Source organism: Saccopteryx bilineata, chromosome 1 (assembly GCF_036850765.1).
Source record: "Saccopteryx bilineata isolate mSacBil1 chromosome 1, mSacBil1_pri_phased_curated, whole genome shotgun sequence".
NCBI lineage: Eukaryota > Metazoa > Chordata > Mammalia > Chiroptera > Emballonuridae > Saccopteryx > Saccopteryx bilineata.
This window is the reverse complement of record NC_089490.1, coordinates 85,580,542-85,603,836: the sequence shown is the minus strand read 5'-3', so window position 1 is coordinate 85,603,836 and position 23,295 is coordinate 85,580,542. Positions and strand designations below refer to the sequence as shown.

The window sequence follows — 23,295 nt, the reverse complement described above, 5'->3', positions numbered from 1 at the left end:
AGGGTAAGCACCAGGGGTGCCCACCCAACTCCAGGGAGGCCCACATCTGGCCTTCAGCTCTGGGGGGCCTCAGCTTACCATGCAGGAACCAGAACTTCATTTTCAAAGCTCCATAAAACCTGTGCCTCCTCCTAGGCCTGTCTTTTCTAGGATTCATGGCTCTCTGTGGAAATGAGAGCCCATGTCATCAGAGCAGGGAACAGCAAGGAGACATTAGGATGCTCCCAAGGGGGTGGGGGTGCAGTTTGGAGTTACAGAGCAAAACTGCGCTTGGGGTGGGCCTCATTCTGGTTGGCGGGATCCCCCCTTTGTCACTGCAGACCAGATGGAGGTCCCAGGGAGGCCCTGTGCTCCCTGCTAGAGCAGTGACTCAAAGAGCTTTTCCTTGTTACTTCTTCCTTTAAATGCTGGGTCCTAACAGGCCCTCTGTGCCAATTATGCCAGTCCCCATCTGCCTGGCTGGAAATAACACCACTGGAGCTTGTCAAGTGTGGGTTGAAAAGGATTTATTTTTTAATTTAAGTAGTTGTGTTCCATCTGCCTACACACTCTTACCCTGCTTTGTGAATTAAGCTTTGTGACCTCTGCAAGTTATTTCACCATACCAACCATGTCTTCCCAACAAAAGGTTTTGGAGAGCATGGCATAAGTGGAGCCAAGTGCCAGGTAGTGGGTGCTCCAAAAGCACCACTAAGAGGGGTCTTTATAAAAGTCTGCCCATTGCCTTGGCCGGTTGACTCAGTGGTAGAGCCGACGTCGGCCTGGCGTGCAGGAGTCCCAGGTTCGATTCCCGGCCAGGGCACACAGGAGAAGCGCCCATCTGCTTCTCTACCCCTCCCCCTCTCCTTCCTCTCTGTCTCTCTCTTCCCCTCCTGCAGCCAAGGCTCCATTGGAGCAAAGGTTGGCCCGAGCGTTGAGGATGGCTCTATGGCCTCTGCCTCAGGTGCTAGAATGGCTCTGGTTGCAACAGAGCAACGCCCCAGATGGGCAGAGCATCGCCCCCTGGTGGGCATACCGGGTGGATCCCGGTCTCGGGTGCATGCGGGAGTCTGTCTGACTGCCTCCCCATTTCCAACTTCAGAAAAATACCCCCCAAAATAAATAAATAAAGGTCTGCCCATCAGTGAATGAACACTTTGCATAAATTATTTTATTAATCACAAGAGAGAACCCAATTGAGTATTCTTAAAGCAGCCTTTTGTGGTGAGGAAACCAAGAGAAGTGACTTGCCCACCTTCACACAGCAGGTTAGGTGGGTGCCCCAAGACCAACCTAGTGCCAGAACCAATGCCATCTAGCAGGTGCCCGTCTCTTGCCATTTGCCCTCCTAAACATTCATGGATTAAAGCAGTCAGCTAGGGAGTGATGTTGTTTTGGCACAAAGCAGGCTTCTGTGTTAATTCCCCAGACTTGGCATTTTATGGGAATTCTGGAAAGCACAACAAATTATTAGATTTTTTTTAAGCGAGATGGGAGGCGGAGACAGACTCCCTCATGCACCTCGATCAGTATCCACAGAGCAAGCCCACTAAGGGGGGATGCTCTACCCATCAGGGCCCTTACTTTGTTGCAACTGGAGCCTTTTTTTTTTTATTTTGGAGCCATTTTTTAGCACCTGTGGTGGAGGCTATAGAGCCATCCTCAGTGTGTGGGGCCAACTCCCTCCAACTGAGCCATGGCTGCAGGAGGAGAGGAGAAGAGAGAGAGAAGCGAGAGGGGGAAGGCTGGAAGCAGATGGGCCCTTCTTCTGTGTGCCCTGACCAAGAATCAAACCAGGGACATCCACACACCAAGCTGATGCCTTATCACTTAGCCAACCGGCCAGGTCTCTTAACTTCTTCTTCTTCTTCTTTTTTTTTTTTACAGAGACAGAGAATGAGAGTTAGAGAGAGGGATAGACAGGAACAGAGAGAGATGAGAAGCATCAATCATTAGTTTTTCGTTGCAACACTTTAGGTGTTCATTGATTGCTTTCCCATATGTGCCTTGACCGTGGGGCTACAGCAGACCAAGAAACCCCTTGCTTGAGCCAGCGACCTTGGGTCCAAACTGGTGAGCTTTTGCTCAAACCAGATGAGCCCGTGCTCAAGCTAGCCACCTTGGGGTCTCGAACCTGGGTCCTCCACATCCCAGTCCGACGCTCTATTCATTGCACTACCACCTGGTTAGGCTCTTAGCCATTTTCTTAAAGCTTTGTATAACCTTGTACAGTTGTACTGGAATGTGCCAGTACTAATTGTGCTTTGTTTGAATTTTGTGTTGAGTTTGAGGACATTTCTTGTTTTAATCATGTATGATGGAATCAGAATTGGTTGTTACGAGTGACAGTATCTGTGGCAATCTGCCCATTCCTCTGGTACACACACAGATTGGCCAAGTGGAGACAGAGTAGTGTCCAGGTGTTGGTAAATAACACCACTATGCTGCCTTTAATCTTTTTACATGTTGTTTTGCCAGCAACTTGAATTAACTAAACACTTAAAGTGCTGAACTGCTAAACTCTAGTTATCTGATAGGAAGGTCACACTAGAAACCCCCAGTACCATTTTGCTTGCCTAACCTAAGACTTCATAGCTGTCCCTTTCCCCCTGCTCCTGCCACTGTTAGAGGCCTGGGAGAAACTTGCTGGTAGCGGTTAGGGAAATTAATGGAAATAGTTTTGGGGGGAGGTTGTTTGTTTGTGTTTTGTTTTTTATTTTGGTGACCAAATAGCAGAGTATCTTCTGTCCTTAAGGGCTTGGAGAATGAGATATCACAGTTCAGGAACAATTAGGAATGTATTGGAAAGGAAAGGTTGAGAGTGGAGGTGTGGACAGCATAGAGAATTGTAGATCTAAAAATACATGGGAGAAAACTGAGGCTCCAGACTCCTAATGGGGACCAGCCCTGTGAGGTAGAAGGAAGAACTCATGAGAGATGAGTTGATGAGTTGTGGATTAAGTGGGGTTTTGCCAAACCTTTGGGAGGATGAACCAGTGGAAGAGGCCCTGAAAGCAGGCCTGAGGCCCTCTGGGCCAGGGACTCAGGGATCCCAGGTACTTGGAGCATGATCTAGAGTGGGTAGCAGGGGACATGACCTCCAGGTGAACACTTCCTGTTGGTCTTACAGACTCCTTGCCCAGGGGAAAGAGGCACAGCCAGAGGAAGGCCAAAGTGGGCCCTCTAAAACTTGAAGTCCACATCAAAATTACAGCTAAACTATAGAACAGTCATCCTTCAGAACTACCTGAAATCTAGCTGATTGTAAGTCCTACAACTAGGGATTTAAAGAAAAAGCCACACTGGCCCTGGCCGGTTGGCTCAGTGGTGGAGCATCGGGCTGGCATGCGGGAGTCCCGGGTTTGATTCCTGGCCAGGGCACACAGGAGAAGCGCCCATCTGCTTCTCCACCCACCCCCCTCCTTTCTCTCTGTCTCTCTCTTCCCCTCTTGCAGCCAAGGCTCCATTGGAGCAGCGTTTGCCCAGGCGCTGAGGATGGCTCTTTGGCCTCTGCCTCAGGCGCTAGAATGGCTCTGATTATGACAGAGCAACGCCCCAAGATGGGCAGAGCATAGCCCCCTGGTGGGCATGCTGGGTGGATCCCGGTCGGGCGCATGCGGGAGTCTGTCTGACTGCCTCCCCCGTTTCCAACTTCAGAAAAATACAAAAAAGAAGAAGAAAAAATAGTGGAAAAAAAAAAAGAAGAAGAAAAAGCCACACTGACACTGGTAGGAGGGGCAGAGACATGGAATGGGCTGGTCCCACACCCACATGTGGTAGTGTGTTTGTTGAAAATTGGAAGAGATATCTCCACTGTGGACATCATCCCTGAGGAGTGAGGGGTCCCAGCCTATGGTTCCAGAGCCAGGAAACCAAGTCCCATAACTTCTGGCTGTAAAAACCAGCAGGGATTGAGGCTGAGGGAGATGGGTGGTGGCTGGTCTCAGACAGTTCCTCTTAAAAGGCCTGTGTATGGACTTACTCAGACTCACATCCTTTGAGCTCCATTGCTGGGGCAGCAGTTTGCAAAGAACCAGGGACATACAGGGAGGAATTGAATTGTTTGGCATCAGCTTCAGAGCTTGGGTGGGGGAAACGTTCGGCCAGACAAAAGTGCCAGCAGAGACCATTGTTCCTTTTCTGAGACACACCCCCCCCACACACACACACACACTCCCACAGGGCTGGTAGATGGCATGTCTGAGTCCCCATCAACCTGACTCACACTGTTCGTTCACCCTGGAGATTCCCTAAGACTGTCCCACCCAATTTGCAGACCCACCCAAGATGTTTCCAATGCTTTTTCCATAGGAATGGCTTGTCTTGCCTTATCCTTTGGAGTTTTCCTAAAATCTCTCAAAGAAGTAGCATCTAGCCTCTGTATACCCTGTACCTCTTGCTAAGTGAGGCCCCAAACCCTGCACCAACAGCACTAGCCTTGGTTTGCAGCTTGGCTTCTCCTGGGCACCTCTAAGCTCAGCACAGGTAGCAGCTGCAGATCACTCTGTAGCTTGTGGCCCTGGGCAGGGCACAGGTGGTGGTAGAACTTGTACCTTCCAAGAGGCCACATAGCCAGTGTACCCAGTGGACAGCTTCATACCATGCCAGATTACAATCCTACCACTTCCACAAGCGACACACTCAAGGGACAGATTTGGAGAGCACCAAAGCCCCACTGAAGCAAGTGCTGCTTTATAAGGTCAACTCCTGCAAAGTAGCTCCTCCACTGTAGGAGGAGCTGGTCCTCGAAGCTGATTGGCCTAGGGATCAATTCCTCTCAGTGACACCAGCAGCAATCTAGGCTCAATTACAACAGGACAGTGCACACAGCCCACACAGGGGCCCACCTTGGAATATCCAGCTCAAGTGACTGGCGAGGTTGTGCCACTGGGCCTACAGGACACCTAATATATATATACAAGGCCACTCTGTCAAGTCCAGCAGATGTAGCAGCTCTACCTAATACACTGAAACAAACAGGAAAACAGCCAAAATGTGGAGACAAAGAAGCAGATCCCAGGTGAAAGAACAGGAGAAACCACCAAAGAAAGAACAAATGAAATGGAGTCAAGTAAGCTACCAGATACAAAGTTCAAAACAACAGTAATAAGGATGCTCAAGGAACTTAATGAGAACTTCAACAGCATAAAAAGGACATAGAAATCATGAAAAAAAATCAGAAATGAAGGTTACACTAACTGAAATGAAAAATAATTTACAGGGAATCAACAGTAGAGTAAATGAAACAGAGAAATCAGCGATTTGGAATGTAAAGAAGCAAAAAAAGAAAAAGGATACCCATATTTTTGGTGATCGGAATAAAAAAAAGAAAAGGAAAAAAGAATCCAAAAATATGAAGGTAGTGTAAGGAGCCTTTGGGACAACTTCAAGTGTATCAACTTTCTATGTGAAGGAGAAGACAGAGAGCAAGAACTTGAAAACTTATTTGAAAAAATGACAAATCTTTCTAACTTTGGTGAAGAAAATAGACATACTAGTCCAGGAAGCATAGAGAGTCCCAAGCAAAATGAACCCAAAGAGGCCCTCATCAAGACACATTATAATTAAAATGCCAAAAGTTGAAGATAAAGAATCTTACAAGCAGCAAGAGAAAAGCAATTAGTTACCTACAAAAGAGCTCCCATAAGGCTGTCAGCTGATGTCAATAGAAACTTTGGGGGCCAGAAGAGATTGGCAACAAACATCCAAGTGATGAAAGCAAGAACTACAACCAAGATTACCCAGCAAAGCTATCATTTAGAATTGAAGAATGGATAAAAGCTTCTCAGACAAGAAAAAGCTAAAGGAGTTCATCACCAAACCCATATTACATGAAATGTTAAGGGGTCTTTAAGAAGAAGAAGAAGGGACAGAAAAGTAAAATATATTAACAATAAAATGGCAATAAATATATTTCTATCAATAAGTGAACAAGCAGAACAGAAACAGACTTATAGATACAACATTCTGATAGTTGCCAGATAGGAAGGGAGTTGAGGGGCTGGGTGAAAAAGGTGAAAGGATTAAGTACAAATTGGTTGTTATAGAATAGTCATGGAGATGTAAAGTACAGCAAGGGAATATAGTCAATAATATTCTAATAACTATGTATGATGTCAGATGAGTATGAGATTTATTGGGATGATCACTTAGGTTTTATAATGTCTAATCACTGGGGTATACATCTAAAACTAATGTAATACTGTATGTCAACTGTAATTGAAAAATAAAAAATGATTAAAGCATGGAGTGCAGGGCCCAGGTTGCTCTGCCCTGGCCCTCAGGCAGTGAACGCACTGTGGTGCAGTAGAAGAACACGAAGCTGGGGGGCAGAGACCTGGCTGTGTCCTGATGAGTGGTGTGACCTTGGTCAAGTTATTTCCCTGTTCTGGCCTTAACAGATGTTTTCTATCTATTCCTCTCCTAAAGATCCATGACTTAGAGCCCATCAACTTCATTTTCCCTGAGTGTTCGTGGGGTACCAGCAGTGTCTAAGCCTATGCCCTGCTTGGAGAGAAGATCCAGAGCCTGCCTGTGGTCAGGAAGGAAGGTTGCCTGGGGTGAGGGAGAGTTAGGGTCTGGCACAGCTCTGCAGACAGACCCACATGACTTCTGCTTTGCCATGGGAACAGTGCTGTGACCAGAGGCGGCCTCAGAGAGCAGTTACTGAGTTCCAAAGCCTTAGGACAGCAACTACCCACCTTATGCCCCAGTGTTCCTAGCTGTAGAATGGGACCAGCCATACCCTCCAAAAACAACCCTCAACCAGCACAGCGGTGGCTTCTTGATAGGACTGATACAATTAGGAATGTGAGTAAAAAGGCCTGGAGGTGGGGGTCAGGGGAGAAAAGAACATCAAACAGATGATGAAGTCCTGGCCTGTTTATTTCACAGTTAGCAGTCTTTTTTTTTTTTTTTTTTTTTTTACAGAGAGAGGTATAGACAGACAGGAATGGAGAGATGAGAAGCACCAATCATTAATTTTTCGTTGCGCATTGCGATACCTTAGTTGTTCAATGATTGCTTTCTCATATGTGCCTTGACCGCTGGCCTTAAGCAGGCCGAGTAACTCCTTGCTCGAGCCAGCGACCTTGGGTCCAAGCTGGTGAGCTTTTTCTCAAACCAGATGAAAACCAGATGAGCCCGTGCTCAAGCTGGAGACCTCAGGGTCTTGAACCTGGGTCCTCGGCATCCCAGTCCGATGCTCTATCCACTGTGCCACCACCTGGTCAGGCCACAGTTGGCAGTCTTGTCCCAGGTGATAACCCTGTATCAGAGAGAGGTGAGGGTTTCCTTACCCATTTCTGCTCTGTTCTTGGAAACACCATTGGATTTTCATGCCTTGATTTCTTAAGCAAATTTGAAAGTTAATTTTTTTTTTTAAAAGAGAGTTGAGGAGATAATGAGACAGACTCCGCATGTGCCCCAACTGGGATCTACCGTCTGGAGTTGATGCTCTGCCCATCTGGAGCTGATGCTTGCAACCAAACTAAAGCCTGAGGCAGCGGTTCCATGGAGCCACCCTCAACACCCAAGTGGATGTGCTCAAACCAATCAAGCCATGGCTGTGGGAGGGGAAGAGAGAAAGAGAAGGGGGGAGAGAAACAGGTCACTTCTATGTGCCCTGACCAGTAATAGACCCAGGACATCCACAAGCCAGGTCAACACTCTACCACTGAGCCAACCAGCCAGGGCTAATTTTTTCTGGGGTTTTTTTTGTGTGTGTGGCAGAGACAGAGAGAGGACAGATAGGGTCAGACAGGAAAGGAGAGAGATGAGAAATATCAATTCTTTGTTGTGGCTCCGCAGTTGTTCATTGATTGATTTCTCATAAATGCCTTGACTGGGGGGCTACAGCAGACCTAGTGACCCTTTGCTCAAGCCAGTGACTTTGGGCTCAAGCTGGTGAGCCTTGCTCAAGCTGGCGACCTCGGGGTCTCGAGACGAACCTGGGTCCTCCACATCCCAGTCCGACACTCTATCCACTGCGCCACCACCTGGTCAGGCTTTTTTTGTTTTGTTTTGTTTTGTTTTTAATGAGAGAGAGCATGTGAAAGACAGGAAGGGAAAGAGATGAGAAGCATCAACTTATAGTTGCGGCAGTCTTAGTTCATTGATTGCTTCTTATATGTACCTTGATCGGGGGCTCCAGCTGAGCCAGGGACCATGAGGTTTCATGTCTATGATCCCACACTCAAGCTGGCAACCTTGGGGTGTCAAACCTGGGTCCTCAGCATCCCAAGTTGACACTCTATCCACTGTGCTACCACCTGGTCAGGCTTGAAAATTAATATTTTGCATGTTAATAAAATGACTCCTTTTCATTTGTTCACAGAGATGCTGCAGTTTGTTAGCAATCAAGTGGGAGAGTTCCCTGACTTGTTCCCGGAGCAGCTGTGTAGCTCCTTCCCTGGCGGCAGTGGTAGTGGCAACAACAGCAGCAGCAGTAATGGCGGGGGCAGCAGTGGCGGAGCTGGGGACCCCTCGATGCAGCGCTCCTTCAGCCAGGTCCCATTACCTTCCTTCTCTCCCTCAGCCACCTCCCCCCAGGCACCAGCCCTACAGGTCAAGGTTTCCCCCACCTCAGTTCTCACCCCGCCAAGGGCAACTCCTGTTCTTCAGCCCCGTCCCCAGCCTCAGCCTCAAGCTCAGCTGCAGCAGCAGACAGTAATGATTACCCCAACATTCAGCACCGCTCCCCAGACGAGGATCATCCAGCAGCCTTTGATATACCAGAATGCGGCTACCAGCTTTCAAGGTGATTCAGAAGTCAGATATGATAGGGATGGTTTGTTCAAAAGTTTATGTGCCAGTTTTCTGGTACTTCCGAAGTAGACTGTAAATAGTTCTGTCCTCTTCAGAGATGACAAAAATTTATCTATTTGATCCTGTCTAAATGAAGTTTTGGTAACTGGCAGTCAGAACAGTGGTTCGGGAATGGTTCACATACTGCCTCTTCAAATGCCTAATATCTATTGTTCCTGCTTTGACAAGTGTCTGCTTCAGAGTCCAGCAAGCAGAGTAGACACAGGGTGATCCTTGTAACTAGAGGTGGAGGCTTGCATAAAATTAGTCTTGAAACTTACCCAGGGAACACCTTCGCACCTGTAGGTTGCGAGCTGTTCATTCAGCAAACATCCACTACAGAGAAAAAGACTTTGAACATAGGTGCTGGGTCTCTGAGTAGCAGGCCTCCTAGTAGGTCCTCAGTGTGTATCTAGTGAATGAGTGACTTTCCCTGTTGTGCCTTTTCGGCGGGAGCGCTGGGTGGGATTAGTATTGCCCTGACAGTTCTTCAATGGACTTTAAGGGCTTAGGAGCCGAGGGGAGGTATCAAGGCAAAAAGCTGGGCAGTCATCCCAAAGTACACTTTCTGTTCATTTCATGGAAGGAAATGAAGTCCCAGGGAGTTGTTAGTTCTCAACATCTGTTAACTTCCTTGCTGGGTGCAGTCAATTTGCTGATTAGCTTCCCTCACCTCCACCCCAGCACCCAGAACAATCAAATAATTTGCACTCATTCCCTCAGAAATTGATGCAGCCCTTCTGAGGTTATCTAAGACCAGCTTGTAAATGGATGTGCACGTCTTCTTCCACAGCAGGTGGGGAGTCAGAGACATTATGAATCGCTCCATTCTCAGTTATTGTGCAGCTATAATGACCAAATGCATTCCTTGACAATGTGACTTTTTTCTCCTCTTCCAAGTTCTTCAGCCTCAAGTTCAAAGCCTAGTGACATCCTCCCAGGTGCAGCCGGTCACCATCCAGCAGCAGGTGCAGACAGTACAGGCCCAGCGGGTGCTGACACAGACGGCCAATGGCACCCTGCAGACCCTCGCCCCAGCCACAGTGCAGACAGTTGCTGCACCACAGGTGCAGCAAGTCCCGGTAGGTGGCTGACAAGGATTCAAGGAGGCATTACTTGGGGTTGTTGGCTGGTCTTGTGTTGAAGGACCATCGGAGTGTGAGGGAGCAGCTTATAGGGTGGGTAGGGACACCTGGGTGTTGCAAAGCCACAGTGAGCATGGTGTAGAGACCTGGCTAAGCTGGCATCGAGGGTATACACTAGTACTCCCATGGACTCAGTAAATGTGGGTATATTATTTATACAGATAATGGGTATAAACTGCAAAGAAATGTCCCAAAATGTCTTTAAGTCATGTATTATTGTGGACTATATTTTCTTACAGTAATCTATCTTTTTTTTAAATTATCTTGCTTTATCAGTTTTGCTTCTCAGCTAGGTTCCTGGCTTTCTTTCCTGAGTGTGTTCAAAATCAGATCTCTCTCTGCCACCATCTACCCCAAGCCATGTCCCCTCTCCCCTTACAGGCCACAGACACCGCTCACTGGTGCCATGCAGGGCCCAGGCGCCCCTACCCATCCTCACACAGTGAAGGTCCTTCTTAGTATTTAGCACTGCTCTCCTCAAAGCAGTGCTAAACTTAGGACCCTTTTTAGCTATATTCTTTTTCTCCTGCTAAACCTTGCAATCAAGATGTATTCTCAGTTTCATGAAAATGTCATTTTCTCTTTATCTTTCTAGAGGGTCTGTGCAGTAAGAAGCTAATGCAAAATAGAAAAATAAGGCCACTTCTCCTTTTATTTTTTTCTATCCAGGTCCTAGTACAGCCTCAGATCATCAAGACAGATTCCCTTGTTTTGACCACACTGAAGACAGATGGCAGTCCTGTCATGGCCGCAGTCCAGAACCCAGCCCTCACTGCCCTCACCACTCCCATCCAGACAACTGCCCTGCAAGTACCAGTAAGAGCCTCCTTCCCCCCTGCCTGCCACCCTCTGCCTCTTCTCTGGGAGGTGTTAGGCCTCAGATGTAGGTGTAGAAGCTTTGTGGAATGTGTCAATCACATTGCAACTATTACCCCCTTTGTTTTTCCCCTGAGAAGTACATTAACTACACACCAATGTGTGTCATGTGGGAGAACCAGGGTCTAGAGAGGAAGAGAGGAACAGCAGAGTTCCTGGGCAACAGCTCCACACAGGAGCTTCTACCTCTCAGGTCCTTCTGGGGGAGGTTTGGCTTCTTTTTTTGTTTGTTTGTTTTTGTTTTTTTTACAGAGACAAGAGCGAGAGTCAGAGAGAGGGATAGATAGGGACAGACAGACAGGAACGGAAAGATGAGAAGAATCAATCATCAGTTTTTTCATTGTGGCACTTTAGTTGTTCATTGATTGCTTTCTCATATGTGCCTTGACCCTGGGGCTACAGCTGACCTTGGGTCCAAGCTGGCGAGCTTTGCTCAAACCAGATTAGCCCGCGCTCAAGCTGGTGACCTGGGGGTCTCAAACCAGTCCGACGTTCTATCCACTGTGCCACCGCTCGGTCAGGCAAGGTTTGGCTTCTAAAGGACCCTAGACCCACTAGGCAGAAGGGACTCCAAGGTGAGGGACATGGAAGGCACCCATTCTTCAGTTGTAGGGTTTCAACTACTTTCAGTATTTTAGCAAGAGAGTCTGACAGAATTAGAAATGATCAAAATTTGAAAGCAAGCTTTAGTCATAAAAGCCAAGAACTGGAAACAACCCAAATGTCCATCCAAAAGAACTGTTGATACATTTGATTACATGACTGAACCTCAGATACAGTATGTTGAGCAAAGATGCCTGTCAGGAAAGAGCTCATGCTATTGATTCCACTTATATGAAGTTCAGGATGAGCAAAACAAAGCCATGATGATAGAGGTCAGAACAGATTACAGGAGGAAGAAGGGGCAGGCGTTACTGGAAGAGGCAGTGGGGAATGTTGTAGGTGTAAAAATGCTCTACGTCTTGATCTGGGTTATTTTAGTCACACCCATCATATATTTATATGTAAGAATTCATCAAGCTGTGCATTTAAAATGTTTTATTTTGTGCAAATTATTTCTTGGTAACTAATGAAGTTAATTAAGTAGCTTTTTATTTGTGCATCGGTCATTTGGATATTTGTGGCCATTTATTGAAGAAAATAAAACTAAAATTAGTAAAAATGGAAACAGATTGGGGAAAGCAGATGTGAGGAGTGAAATGAGGGGAGCCTCTGTGGTTGGTCTACTTATTTAATCAAATGGTTCTGATGAGAGTGTCATTTCTGCCCCTGAGCTTTTAGATGGTCAAATTGTATAAGGAAATGCAGTAAGTTGCTTAATTGTCATATGAAGGGGAAAAATGTGTCATACACTAGGAAAATGTTTTCCTTGAGGCCAGAGTGATGTGGTATGCTATATGTGAACTCAGCTCAGAGATGGTAATGGTTGACACCAAAGCAGAAATCATATGACTTATTTCTGGACCCCTAGATTCAAGGATAAGACAAATTTATCCACATTAATTCTATTGAAGTGTGATTTTGAAAGAGCATAATATCTGAGATTTCATGGCTCTTCAGGCTTCTTGAGGCCTTACTTAACTCAGAAAGGGTCTTAGACCACCCACAGCACTGCCAGGTGATATCACAAACACAAGCCACAGGTTGGTCTTATGAGGTTGCTTTACTCAGACTAACCAAGGGGTAATTCTGCCTTGTGTCTGTGCCTGTTCTAGACCCTGGTGGGAAGCAGTGGGACCATTCTGACCACAATGCCGGTGATGATGGGGCAAGAAAAAGTGCCCATTAAGCAGGTACCTGGGGGAGTCAAGCAGCTTGAGCCCCCCAAAGAAGGAGAAAGACGGACGACACACAACATCATTGAGAAGCGGTATCGCTCCTCTATCAATGACAAAATCATCGAGTTGAAGGACCTGGTCATGGGAACAGATGCCAAGGTAGATGCCAAGCAAAATGGTGTTTCATGCCCAATCATCTCCTTTCTACCTGTCTTTGTCTTGGGAATTTAGCAATCTCCAGGTCCAGGTTGAGTGAATATAAATTAGGTGCTTTCTTATTAAAGCATCTTAAGGTTTTTTAGTATTACAAAATATTAACCAATGTAAGGGTACTGTTGTGAGTTGGTAAGACAGTGGCTTCCTGGATCTTGAGTTCTGCTCTGCAGGGATCGTGGACTCCAGAAAAGAGGCAGAGAAATGCCTGCCACTCACTGGGGGCCAGGTACATGACTGTATGTACCTTGAAGTCAGCCAATGGCATTGCTGTTCTTTGTTTAATTATGTTCTGGGTGGCTAGCAATATCTGTACCTGTTTGAGAAGAGAGAAACTGGAATTGAGTCTAGTATCAACAACAAATAGAGGAAATTGATTTTTCATACATTTCTGATGCTTCAATGAATGTATATTCTGGCACATAGATTTTCTTTCTTTCTTTTTTTTTTTTTTTTTTTTTTTTTTTTTGTATTTTTCCGAAGCTGGAAACGGGGAGAGACAATCAGACAGACTCCCGCATGCGCCCGACTGGGATCCACCCGGCACGCCCACCAGGGGCGACACTCTGCCCCTCTGGGGCGTAGCTCTGCCGCGACCCCGAGCCACTCTAGCGCCTGGGGCAGAGGCCAAGGAGCCATCCCCAGCGCCCGGGCCATCTTTGCTCCAATGGAGCCTCGGCTGCGGGAAGGGAGGAGAGAGACAGAGGGGAAGGGGGGGGGTGGAGAAGCAAATGGGCGCTTCTCCTGTGTGCCCTGGCCGGGAATCGAACCCGGGTCCCCCGCACGCCAGGCCGACGCTCTACCGCTGAGCCAACCGGCCAGGGCCTAGATTTTCTTTTTTACCTATTTGTTTATCTTTACCTCTATTTTGAAATAAAATTTCACTTTCCTTAGTAGCCTGTAAGTGTGAAAGGCACCAATACACCATTACTTAAGATAACCATCCAGTAGTGCTCTGGGTTTATGCCATTTGTTTTCCTTTAACTCTATGTCATGCTGGGTTTGTAGGAAGTAGTCATGTTGCTAAGTTTATTTATCAAGCGTTACTATTTGTCAGGCCAGGAGCTGAGCTTTCTCTGTATATTATCTCACTTAGCCCTTACTGCATGCCTATGATTTATATAATTATTATTATCTCCATTTTAAAGAAGAGAAAGGTGAGGTTCAGAGATGTGAGGTGCCTTGTCCTGAGAGCAGAGCTAATCAGTGGAAGAGCCCGCATCAGAACCCGAACCCGGCACCTCCCGCTCTAGTGCCATGCTGTCACCACGAGCTCTGGCCTCTGCTCTCTGCACTGTGCAGCCTGTTACTGATGTCACCGTGTTTTCATCTATGTCCTTCCCAGATGCACAAGTCTGGTGTTCTAAGAAAGGCCATTGACTACATCAAATACCTGCAGCAAGTCAATCACAAACTGCGCCAGGAGAATATGGTGCTGAAGCTGGCGAGTCAGAAAAACAGTGAGTGTGCTCATCAAAAGAAAGGCTGTCAGACCTGGTTATAGGAGAAGTCCTGTGCTGGGCACCGGGAGGGCCACTGATGCAGAAGTGGTGCCTCCAGGGATGGAGTAGGAGCAGGGGCCATGCGCCCCTCACCCAGCCCCTCCCTGGCCCTGGTGGGGCTGTGTAGAAATAGACCATTTGCCAGGTAGAGTTTTTTTTACAGAGCTCCTGAAGGGCATCGACCTAGGCAGCCTGGTGGACAATGACGTGGACCTGAAGATTGATGACTTTAATCAGAATGTGCTACTGATGTCCCCTCCGGCTTCTGACTCAGGGTCCCAAGCCGGCTTTTCCCCCTACTCCATCGACTCTGAGCCTGGAAGCCCTCTGTTGGATGAGGCAAAGGTATGAGATTTTGAAATCCTCTGACCCCTGGATCTTGCTCATCTCTCCAATGTTAATAGTTGGGGCAGGGGCACACAAAGAGGCGCCAGGCCTGGTGTTCAGAAGGCCTGGTCTGGGAAAGAACAGGAACTCTGTGAAATTAGCCAGGTCATGGAGAATAAAGAAAAAAACCTGACTGTGGGAGCAAACAGTAGAAACTGTTTAACTGGTTCAGTGTAGTCCAGTTGAACTGGTCTTTGCTGAAAGGGCCCATCAGAGAGAAATGAGGGCCAGATCCAGAGCAGAACACACAGCAGCTGTCATGTGGGGGTGCAAGGCATTGCTAGAGGCGCCTCATTACTTCCCTTGCCTGTAATGGGTCTGGCAAGACCACTTTGTGAGGTTTCATCAGTTGGTTTAGGATGAGGCTGCCTCTGGGCCCTCTTCTGGAAATTATTACAGTGTACAATCTAACAAATAACGTTCCAACCAAGGGCCTTTAATAGACCAAGAAAGCCCCCCTGGCAATTGCTGTTTAATGGAATTGGTTAAAAGAGACTCAAGCCTAATGATCTTCCTGGGAACCTGCAGAGACCACTGGGTCTGCACTATATTTTGACATTGGCACTTTCTGACTCTGAAAGCACAAAGTTCCCTTCCAACATATGTTTTTGATCAAATTGTTCATAGTATCATATTCTTAATTTTACTAAGGAAGCTCTGTTTTTGAAATATTTTATAAATGTGATTCTATTTGGTAATAAAAGGCTATATAACATCAAATTAGCTAGGTATCTCAACAATCATAAGAAATTTTCAAGTGATTTAAAAATTTTGAAAAGGAGTGGCATGGAATGTGAGAGAAAGGGAAGATCTGCCCTAGCCTCCCTCCCTCTTCAGGGTCTCTCAGGTGGGCAAGGCCTCTGCCTCCAGTTCTCCCTCTGGAAAGTGGGAGGGGGGAAAAAAGGTTTTAAAATAGAGGAGCTCCTGTACATAGGTCCACACTGGAGTATGGTCTTTAATCTACTCTATTGAGGTGTAAGTTACATGTAATAAAGTACACCTATTTTACAGTACCGTACAGTATTATACATACACTTATATAACTATCACTATAATCAAGATACAGAACATTTTCATTACCCATGAAGCTCCTTTTATTACCTGTACAGGTAGTTCACACACCCCCTCCAGCCTCAGACCACTGCTCGCTTTCTGTCACTTGACTGGTCTTGCCTGTTGGAGAAGCTCACAGAAACAGTTGTATGGTGCACTCTCTGTTGCGATAGAGCACTATTTGAGAAGTAGCTTGACTACCTTCGGTCTTTAGACCTTGTTCTTTCCCAGGAGGCAGCAGGATGAGTGCTGTGGGCTTTGGGGGGCAGTTTTGTCTTTCCTGGCTTTACTCCTGTCTGACTCAATGCTCTTGAATTTAAATCTCACAATCTGATTCTGATCTATGTAAAAGTAAAATGCTGTAAAAATCCACACAGCATTCACTCACTCTAACCTTGCCCTGTGTTGAAGGTCAAAGATGAACCAGACTCTCCTCCCATAGCGCTGGGCATGGTGGACCGCTCACGAATCCTGCTGTGTGTCCTCACCTTCCTGTGCCTGTCCTTCAACCCTCTGACTGCCCTGCTGCAGTGGGGAGGGACCCACGACTCTGACCAGCACCCATACTCAGGCTCTGGCCGCAGCGTACTGTCACTTGAGTCAGGTGGGTGGTGGGCCCCACGTGCATAGGTGGGCTGCTGTGGAGGAGACGAGCCCTGCATGCAGACTATTCAGCTTGTCCACCAGGTCCTGAAGGGCTTTGAAAGCGACCCTCACCTGCTTGCTTCCAATAGGGATTGGCAGAAGTCACATTTTGGAAGTGACAGCAAATCTGAGTTCAGTCAGAAAGAGCAAAATAAACCATTAACCTGTATTGCTGTAATTCCCTAGGGATGGGAATTGGTGGGGGGCGCTGTTTGAAGGAGGATATGATGTTTTTGTCTGAGTCATGAAACCAGTAGCCTAACCCCCTTGGCTAACAGACTTTTTGTGACACTTAGCTCCATAGTGACAAGGTTTACAGGGTTCCTATTTAGGCTCTAGAATTGTCTAGATTTTCTTGTTATGTCGATTATTCCTATCCTAAGCATTTAGACATTGTTAGTAAATGAAGCAATTATGTTATCTGCCCTTTCTTCTGAAAATGAGGTAAAAGCTCTTTCATGTCACAATGCTAGAGTTCAATAAGCAGCAGACCTAGGGCTGCTCTGACGGGGACCCTTTCTCACGGGTTGACTGAGATGCTGCTCTTTAGGTTCTGCGGGCTGGTTTGACTGGATGATGCCAACGCTCCTCTTGTGGCTGGTGAATGGTGTGATCATCTTGAGCGTCTTTGTGAAGCTGCTGGTCCATGGGGAACCAGTGATCCGGCCACATTCGCGCTCCTCAGTCACTTTTTGGAGGCACCGGAAACAGGCGGACCTAGACCTCGCCAGGGTGAGTTCCAGTGTTCAGTCAATAACTTAGCAAGTTGTGTTGAATACCCCCATGAATAAAGTCCTGTGGTAGGTGCTTGTGGGGGAAAGGTAGTGATTGAGAGAAAAAAGGGACCCTGCCTTTGTCTCAGGGCAGCGGAGCAGTGGCACATATGCATAAATATAATTACACGGACATGAGGTGACAGTGGAAGGCTAAATTGCTGCAGCAGTTTGGGGCAGAAGGTACATTCTGGCTGAGGGCATCTGGGGCTTGAGCAGAGCAGTTAATGGCAGGAAGGACCTGCCAAGCAAAGGGGAAAAAAGAAAGCATGGATACATGGGAATTGAAAGACATGTCAAGGAAGATTTGAGTTGTAAAATGGAAAGAAAGTGGCGTGACATTGACTTTAAAATAGGGGAGACTGGAAGATATGGGCTCTGTCTAAGCCATGATGTTTGGAAGTGCCATGAGAGGGCCCCGTAGCATGACAAGCCACCCGGCAGAGGGCCATGGGAGCTGAGGTGGGTCAGGACCCGAGTATGTTGGAAGCTGTGCCCCTGCCAGGAGAGTCCTGGGGAGAGTTGGATTGGAACTTTAGAAGAGGCAAGAACCAAAGCCTGAGCCTTGGGAACAGCTGACCTTCTTGGGAGGAACAGGGAAGAGGAACGATGGGCACAAGGAAAGGCTACCTCCTTTGGAATCTGTAAATACAGGTACTTCTGGTGGAAAGATGCCACCACCACCTTAGAGATTGTCACTCTCTATGAGCATTGTCACCCACTATCCCTGTGTAGTAATCCGCTTTCCTGTAATGATGCTGGAAGACAAGCACAGGTTGCATACTCACTGCATGATGTGGGAAGGGAGAGGAGGGGTTACTTCCGTTTCCCAAGACAGTAGCCTAAGTCTTCGAACACCATTTAATGAGAGAAACAGAAAGAAGGCTTCAGTATAGGTCCATAGACTCTCAGATTGGCAGAGTAGTTTGGCCATATCTTTGATTAGAGTAGTTTAGCTGTGTATTTACTAAAACTGGTTCTCAAAACTTTAGCAGGCATCAGAATTACATGGGGGCCCACTCCCAGAGGTTCTGGTTCAGTAGTCCAGGATGGTGGGGTGAGACAGCAAGAATTTGCATTTGTAATAAAATCCCAGGAGTTGATGCTAGTAATCTCCAGGGACCACTCTTTGAGAACCTAAAAGACTGCATAAATCATCATCTAAATTCTTGTTATCATCTTATGTATAAAAGCTACTGTAGAGTGCCCTGGTCAGGTAGCTCAGTTGGCTCTAGAGCATCATGCCAAAGCGCAGAAGTTTCCAGTTAGATCCCCAGTCAGGGCACATACAGGAGCAGGTTGATGTTCCTGTTTCTCTCTCTCTCCAAAATCAATACAATTAACATTTAAAAAAAGTAAATTAGCCTGACCTTGGGTAAAGCATCGACCTAGAACGCTGAGGTTGCAGGTTTGAAACCCTGGGCTTCCTTGATAAAGGTATGGGAGTTGATGCTTCCTGCTACTCCCCCCTTCTATCTCTCTCTCTCTCTCTGTCCCTCTCTGTCCTCTCTCTCTAAAATGAATAAGTAAAATCTAAAGTAAATAAATTAATTAATTTTTTTTAAAGTAAAAGCTGCTGTGGGAAACTCTGAAGAGTGTTTGCTCAAAGATAAAACAGGCCCTGGCCGGTTGGCTCAGCGGTAGAGCGTCGGCCTAGCATGCGGAGGACCCGGGTTCGATTCCTGGCCAGGGCACACAGGAGAGGCGCTCATTTGCTTCTCCACCCCTCCGCTGCACTTTCCTCTCTGTCTCTCCCTTCCCCTCCTGCAGCCAGGGCTCCATTGGAGCAAAGATGGCCCGGGCGCTGGGGATGGCTCTGTGGCCTCTGCCTCAGGCGCTAGAGTGGCTCTGGTCGCAACATGGCGACACCCAGGATGGGCAGAGCATCGCCCCCTGGTGGGCAGAGCATCGCCCCTGGTGGGCGTGCCGGGTGGATCCCGGTCGGGCGCATGCGGGAGTCTGTCTATCTCTCCCTGTTTCCAGCTTCAGAAAAATGAAAAAAAAAAAAAAAGATAAAACAGAAGTCAATCCCAATTTAGTAAAAAGGCTGGGAGGAAATATATTAAAATGTCATTAGTCATTCTTTCTGTGGGAAAAGATTACAGATGATTTCCCTTTTTTGTAGCTTTCTGAATTTTCCCAGATTTTCTTCAATGCATATGTATTACTCTGATGATCTGGAGAATGAAGGGAAAGTAAAAATTTTATTAAAACAAACAAAAAAGCCACAATAAGGCCAGTGAACATTATATCTTCTTGTTGCTTTCAAGGGGGATTTTGCGGCTGCTGCCGCCAACCTCCAAACCTGCCTGTCAGTGTTGGGCCGGGCACTGCCCACCTCTCGCCTGGACCTGGCCTGCAGCCTCTCCTGGAATGTGATCCGCTACAGCCTGCAGAAGCTGCGCCTGGTGCGCTGGCTGCTCAAGAAGGTCTTCCGGTGCCGGCGTGCCACCCCAGCCACTGTGGCAGGCTTTGAGGATGAAGCCAAGGCCAGTGCCCGGGACGCAGCTCTGGCCTATCACAGGCTGCACCAGCTGCACATCACAGGTGAGGACTGCCACTGCTGCTTGGCTTGCCTCGCCTCGAGGTGCTCCTTGCCATCTCCCCACCCTGGTTTCATTTGCGAGTGTTCCACCCAGTCATGCCCCTTTTATACTGCTCTTTTAGACAGTTGCACAGACCTTCCAACTGCCTCCAGAGAATGGCACTCACTGTATTTCATCAATTTAAGGTGCACATGTTTTTTTATCATTATCATCTTTACTCTTGGGCAATGGCATGCCATGGTTACATTAGCAGTGTTTGTTCTTTAGTGGTACTTAAATTAATGGTGAAACTTAAAATTGATGGCATCTTAGATTCAAAGAAATAATGATCATTTATTTCATTCAGCAAACCCTGCTCTAATAGAGAGGCAGACAGGTCAGCATGACCTGGTTCAGTATGGTGGAGGGAGCAGAAAGATCGGGCGGGCTTCTGTTGGGGTGGGCACTTGTTGGGGACGGTTTCAGGAAAGTCTTGGCTTTTCATGGAACGGTGCATAGCATTCAGTAGTTTGCAGTGCTGTGGGCCAGGTGCTTTGCTAACACTGACTGTGGGGACAGAGGAACCTAAAGCGTGTTCCCACACTCTCCTCCGCCTTTCCTCCCTCAAAAGAGGAAGCTGGGTCGTACTTCTTAGGGGAGACCAACACCTAACACCTGTGCAGAATAAAGTATGGTGGTTGAGGCCTCCCTACTCTGATAAAAAGACCAGAGAGGTAGAGTGGCCCCATGGGAAGAATGCAGGGCTGGGTAAGGTTGGGAGGCCAGGCTCAGGCATCTTCTGGACCTTTGACATGGGCCCACTCTAAGGTCAGCCTTCCCCCTTAGTGAAGTGAGGAGACTGCTTGCCCTGGCCACTTACTGGTCCTTTCGAGAGGACCAAAGCAAGCAACAGTGTGAAAGCCTCAGAGCCATGATGGGACCTCGTGCCTTTTCAAGATCACTTCATACCCAGACTTGAAGGTTAACCCAGATGAGCTGTGCAGCCCTCATACAGGAGAGTGGACAAGCCTTCCCTGGCCATTCAGCTACTCACCCAACATATACCTTGGTCATCATGTCTCAGTTTTGTGTTACTTCCTACTTCAGAAGGGTGTCTGTTATATATATGTGGGTGTCTTTTTAAGCAAAGATAAATTCAAATCAGGTGATTTAAAATTTTTTCATTACCTCTCGAAAGGCTTGGAGACACAGGGCTAGAGTAGCAGAACACGGTTTGAAAAATGTTATAATGCACGCCTCTGCGTCTCCTGCAGGACCTTTAATCATAACCTCTCCCACTTATACATAACCATGTGCCATGACATGCACTTTCTTTTGTCCCCTCTGGGCGCTGTAAAGAAGCATGCAGCTACTAAGTTGCAAAGCCCACCACCCCATCCAGGACTGTCTGATCACAGAGTTCAATACTTTCTCTTTTGGTTCTGCTGTAACTCTGTGCTAGAGAAAGCAAGAAAAACCTTATTTTGGGGAATTTGTCAACCTTGATGTCTGTTTTTGCCTCCACAGGGAAGCTCCCTGCCAGATCTGCCTGTTCAGATGTCCACATGGCTTTGTGTGCTGTGAACCTGGCTGAATGTGCAGAAGAGAAAATCCCACCCAATACGCTGGTGGAGATCCACCTCACTGCCGCCATGGGGCTCAAGACCCAGTGTGGAGGCAAGCTGGGCTTCCTGGCAGTGAGTACCTTCGGTTTCCTTCTGCAAACTTTCAGGCCTTCACTGAGCATCTTCCCCAGCCAGGAGCTAAGATGCAAAAATAGATGTGTGCCCTGTTCTCGGGTGCTGACCACCCAGAGGGGTAGACATTCCATGGGCCATTCCAAGACTTAGAACAGTGAACAAAACAGACCAGAATGCTCCTTCATGGCCCTTAACCAGCATAAGCAGAACATTTTGGTGCTATGAGGTAAGATTGATTCGGTGATACAGAGTGACCCACATTCAGGGTTAATACAGACTCTTCTGCTTTTCCAGTGGTGATAAAAATTCTTGGAATCTTCTGATTGGGTCTCCTCGTTCTTTTATTTGCTCAAAAGGTGTTTATGGGGTACTTTGTGTTGATCACAGCACTGTGGATCCAGAAATGGAAGACGGTACATGTCTGCAGGGAGCCCAGGTCAGACCCTGAAGAGCTGCAGTCTTCAGGCGCCTCCAGGTGCCTGGTGTGGAGCCAGTCTTAGAAGTCCACAAAGGCAGTTCAGAGGCCCTCTTACCAACTTGTTCACAGGCCTTCTCTTCATCTGCAGACAGGCCTGCTTATTCAGTGCCCACTTTGAGTAGGCTTCGGAGTACACCAGCTGTGCTCAGAACAGAATGATCACCTCTCCATTTGTTTTCATATCTCAGTAATGGCACTGAGGAGCTGAGAGTGAACAGGAATGTGCCATATGGTGGCACTGATGTTTCCTGAAGTGTATCACAATAGCTAGGTGCAGAGGGCAAGTCTCAACCCTGTCTCTATGACCGTAGCTAGATAAGACTTCCGTTCAGCAGACAGGACCGAGTTCCTGCTCTGGGCCAGGCACTTCTCGGGGTGGGAATGCAACAGTGAGCAGGACAGTTGCCCTATCCTCGGGGAGCATACAGTCTGGCAGGGAATCCAGGATATGTGAGAGGTAGAGCTGGTCTGGCTGCCCAGAGAGCACACTGGGGTCCTGGCCAGGATGCTTGTCTGTTCCATTCATTTGTCCTAGTGCTCTAGGCTGATGTCGTCACACTTCTAACCTCTGTCCCCAAGAGGTATGTTGAAGGCATTAATTTTATTGAAATATAATGTACATACAGAGAAATGCACATTTACAGCTTGATGAATTTCCACAAAGTGCACTCACCCATGTAACAATCAACCAAATCAAGAAGTAAAATGTTCCCTTCTCCCCAGAAGCCTCCTAAAGTCCTTCTCCACTCACCCTGCCCTCCACAAAGGTGACCATTATTCTGAATTCTTTCTCCATAGTTTAACTTGCCTTTTGTTTGCTGTTCCTATAAACTTTTATTTATCTATTTATTTTTAGATTTTATTTATTCATTTTTTTAGAGAGAGAGAGAGAGAGAGGAGGGAAAGGAGGGAGGAGGGAGGAGCAGAAAGCATCAACTCCCATATGTGCCTTGACCAGGAAAGCTTGGGGTTTTGAACCGGCGACCTCAGTGTTCCAGGTCAATGCTTTTACCTACTGCGCCACCGCAGGCCAGGCGTCCTGTAAACTTTTTATTGAAGTATAGTATGCGTGTAGAAAAGTACACAAATCATAAATACACAGTTCAGTGACTTAGCAGTGAACACAGCCATATAACCAGCAGGCAGAGGAAGAAAGAGAACACAACTGAAACCCTAGAAGCCTCTCTTGGGCCCCCTTGCAGTCAGCAAACTGCCCCTCCCCTCGTCTCTCCAGCCACAGTAACCAGTGCTCAATCACCTTGGCTGTGTAGCCTCTATCAAAACTATAGAAGTGGAGTCATAGAGTATGTTCTGTATGTGCCTGGCTGCTTCTGCTCACTGTATTGTGGAAGATGCATTCATGTTGCAGATAGTTGCAGATGGTCCATTCTTGTTGCTTTATAGTAGTCCACTGTAAGACTAGACTCTTGTAGATG

The 23,295-nt window shown here is 47.2% G+C and overlaps 1 protein-coding gene across 2 annotated transcripts in view; it reads left to right on the top strand.

Moving 5' to 3' along the window:
- The window catches only part of SREBF2 (sterol regulatory element binding transcription factor 2), a 66,438-nt gene that overhangs the window by 25,019 nt on the left and 18,124 nt on the right, over positions 1-23,295 (top strand). The window contains exons 2-12 of one of the 2 annotated variants that reach the window (XM_066256741.1): positions 8,315-8,425; positions 8,516-8,737; positions 9,685-9,866; positions 10,599-10,745; positions 12,521-12,742; positions 14,142-14,256; positions 14,462-14,643; positions 16,150-16,342; positions 16,934-17,115; positions 19,427-19,703; positions 21,209-21,378. In XM_066256741.1, the coding sequence (XP_066112838.1) occupies positions 8,315-8,425; positions 8,516-8,737; positions 9,685-9,866; positions 10,599-10,745; positions 12,521-12,742; positions 14,142-14,256; positions 14,462-14,643; positions 16,150-16,342; positions 16,934-17,115; positions 19,427-19,703; positions 21,209-21,378 (2,003 nt within the window). Of the gene's footprint in view, positions 1-8,314; positions 8,738-9,684; positions 9,867-10,598; positions 10,746-12,520; positions 12,743-14,141; positions 14,257-14,461; positions 14,644-16,149; positions 16,343-16,933; positions 17,116-19,426; positions 19,704-21,208; positions 21,379-23,295 lie in introns of both variants that reach the window. The other variant, XM_066256732.1, reaches the window with a different exon arrangement.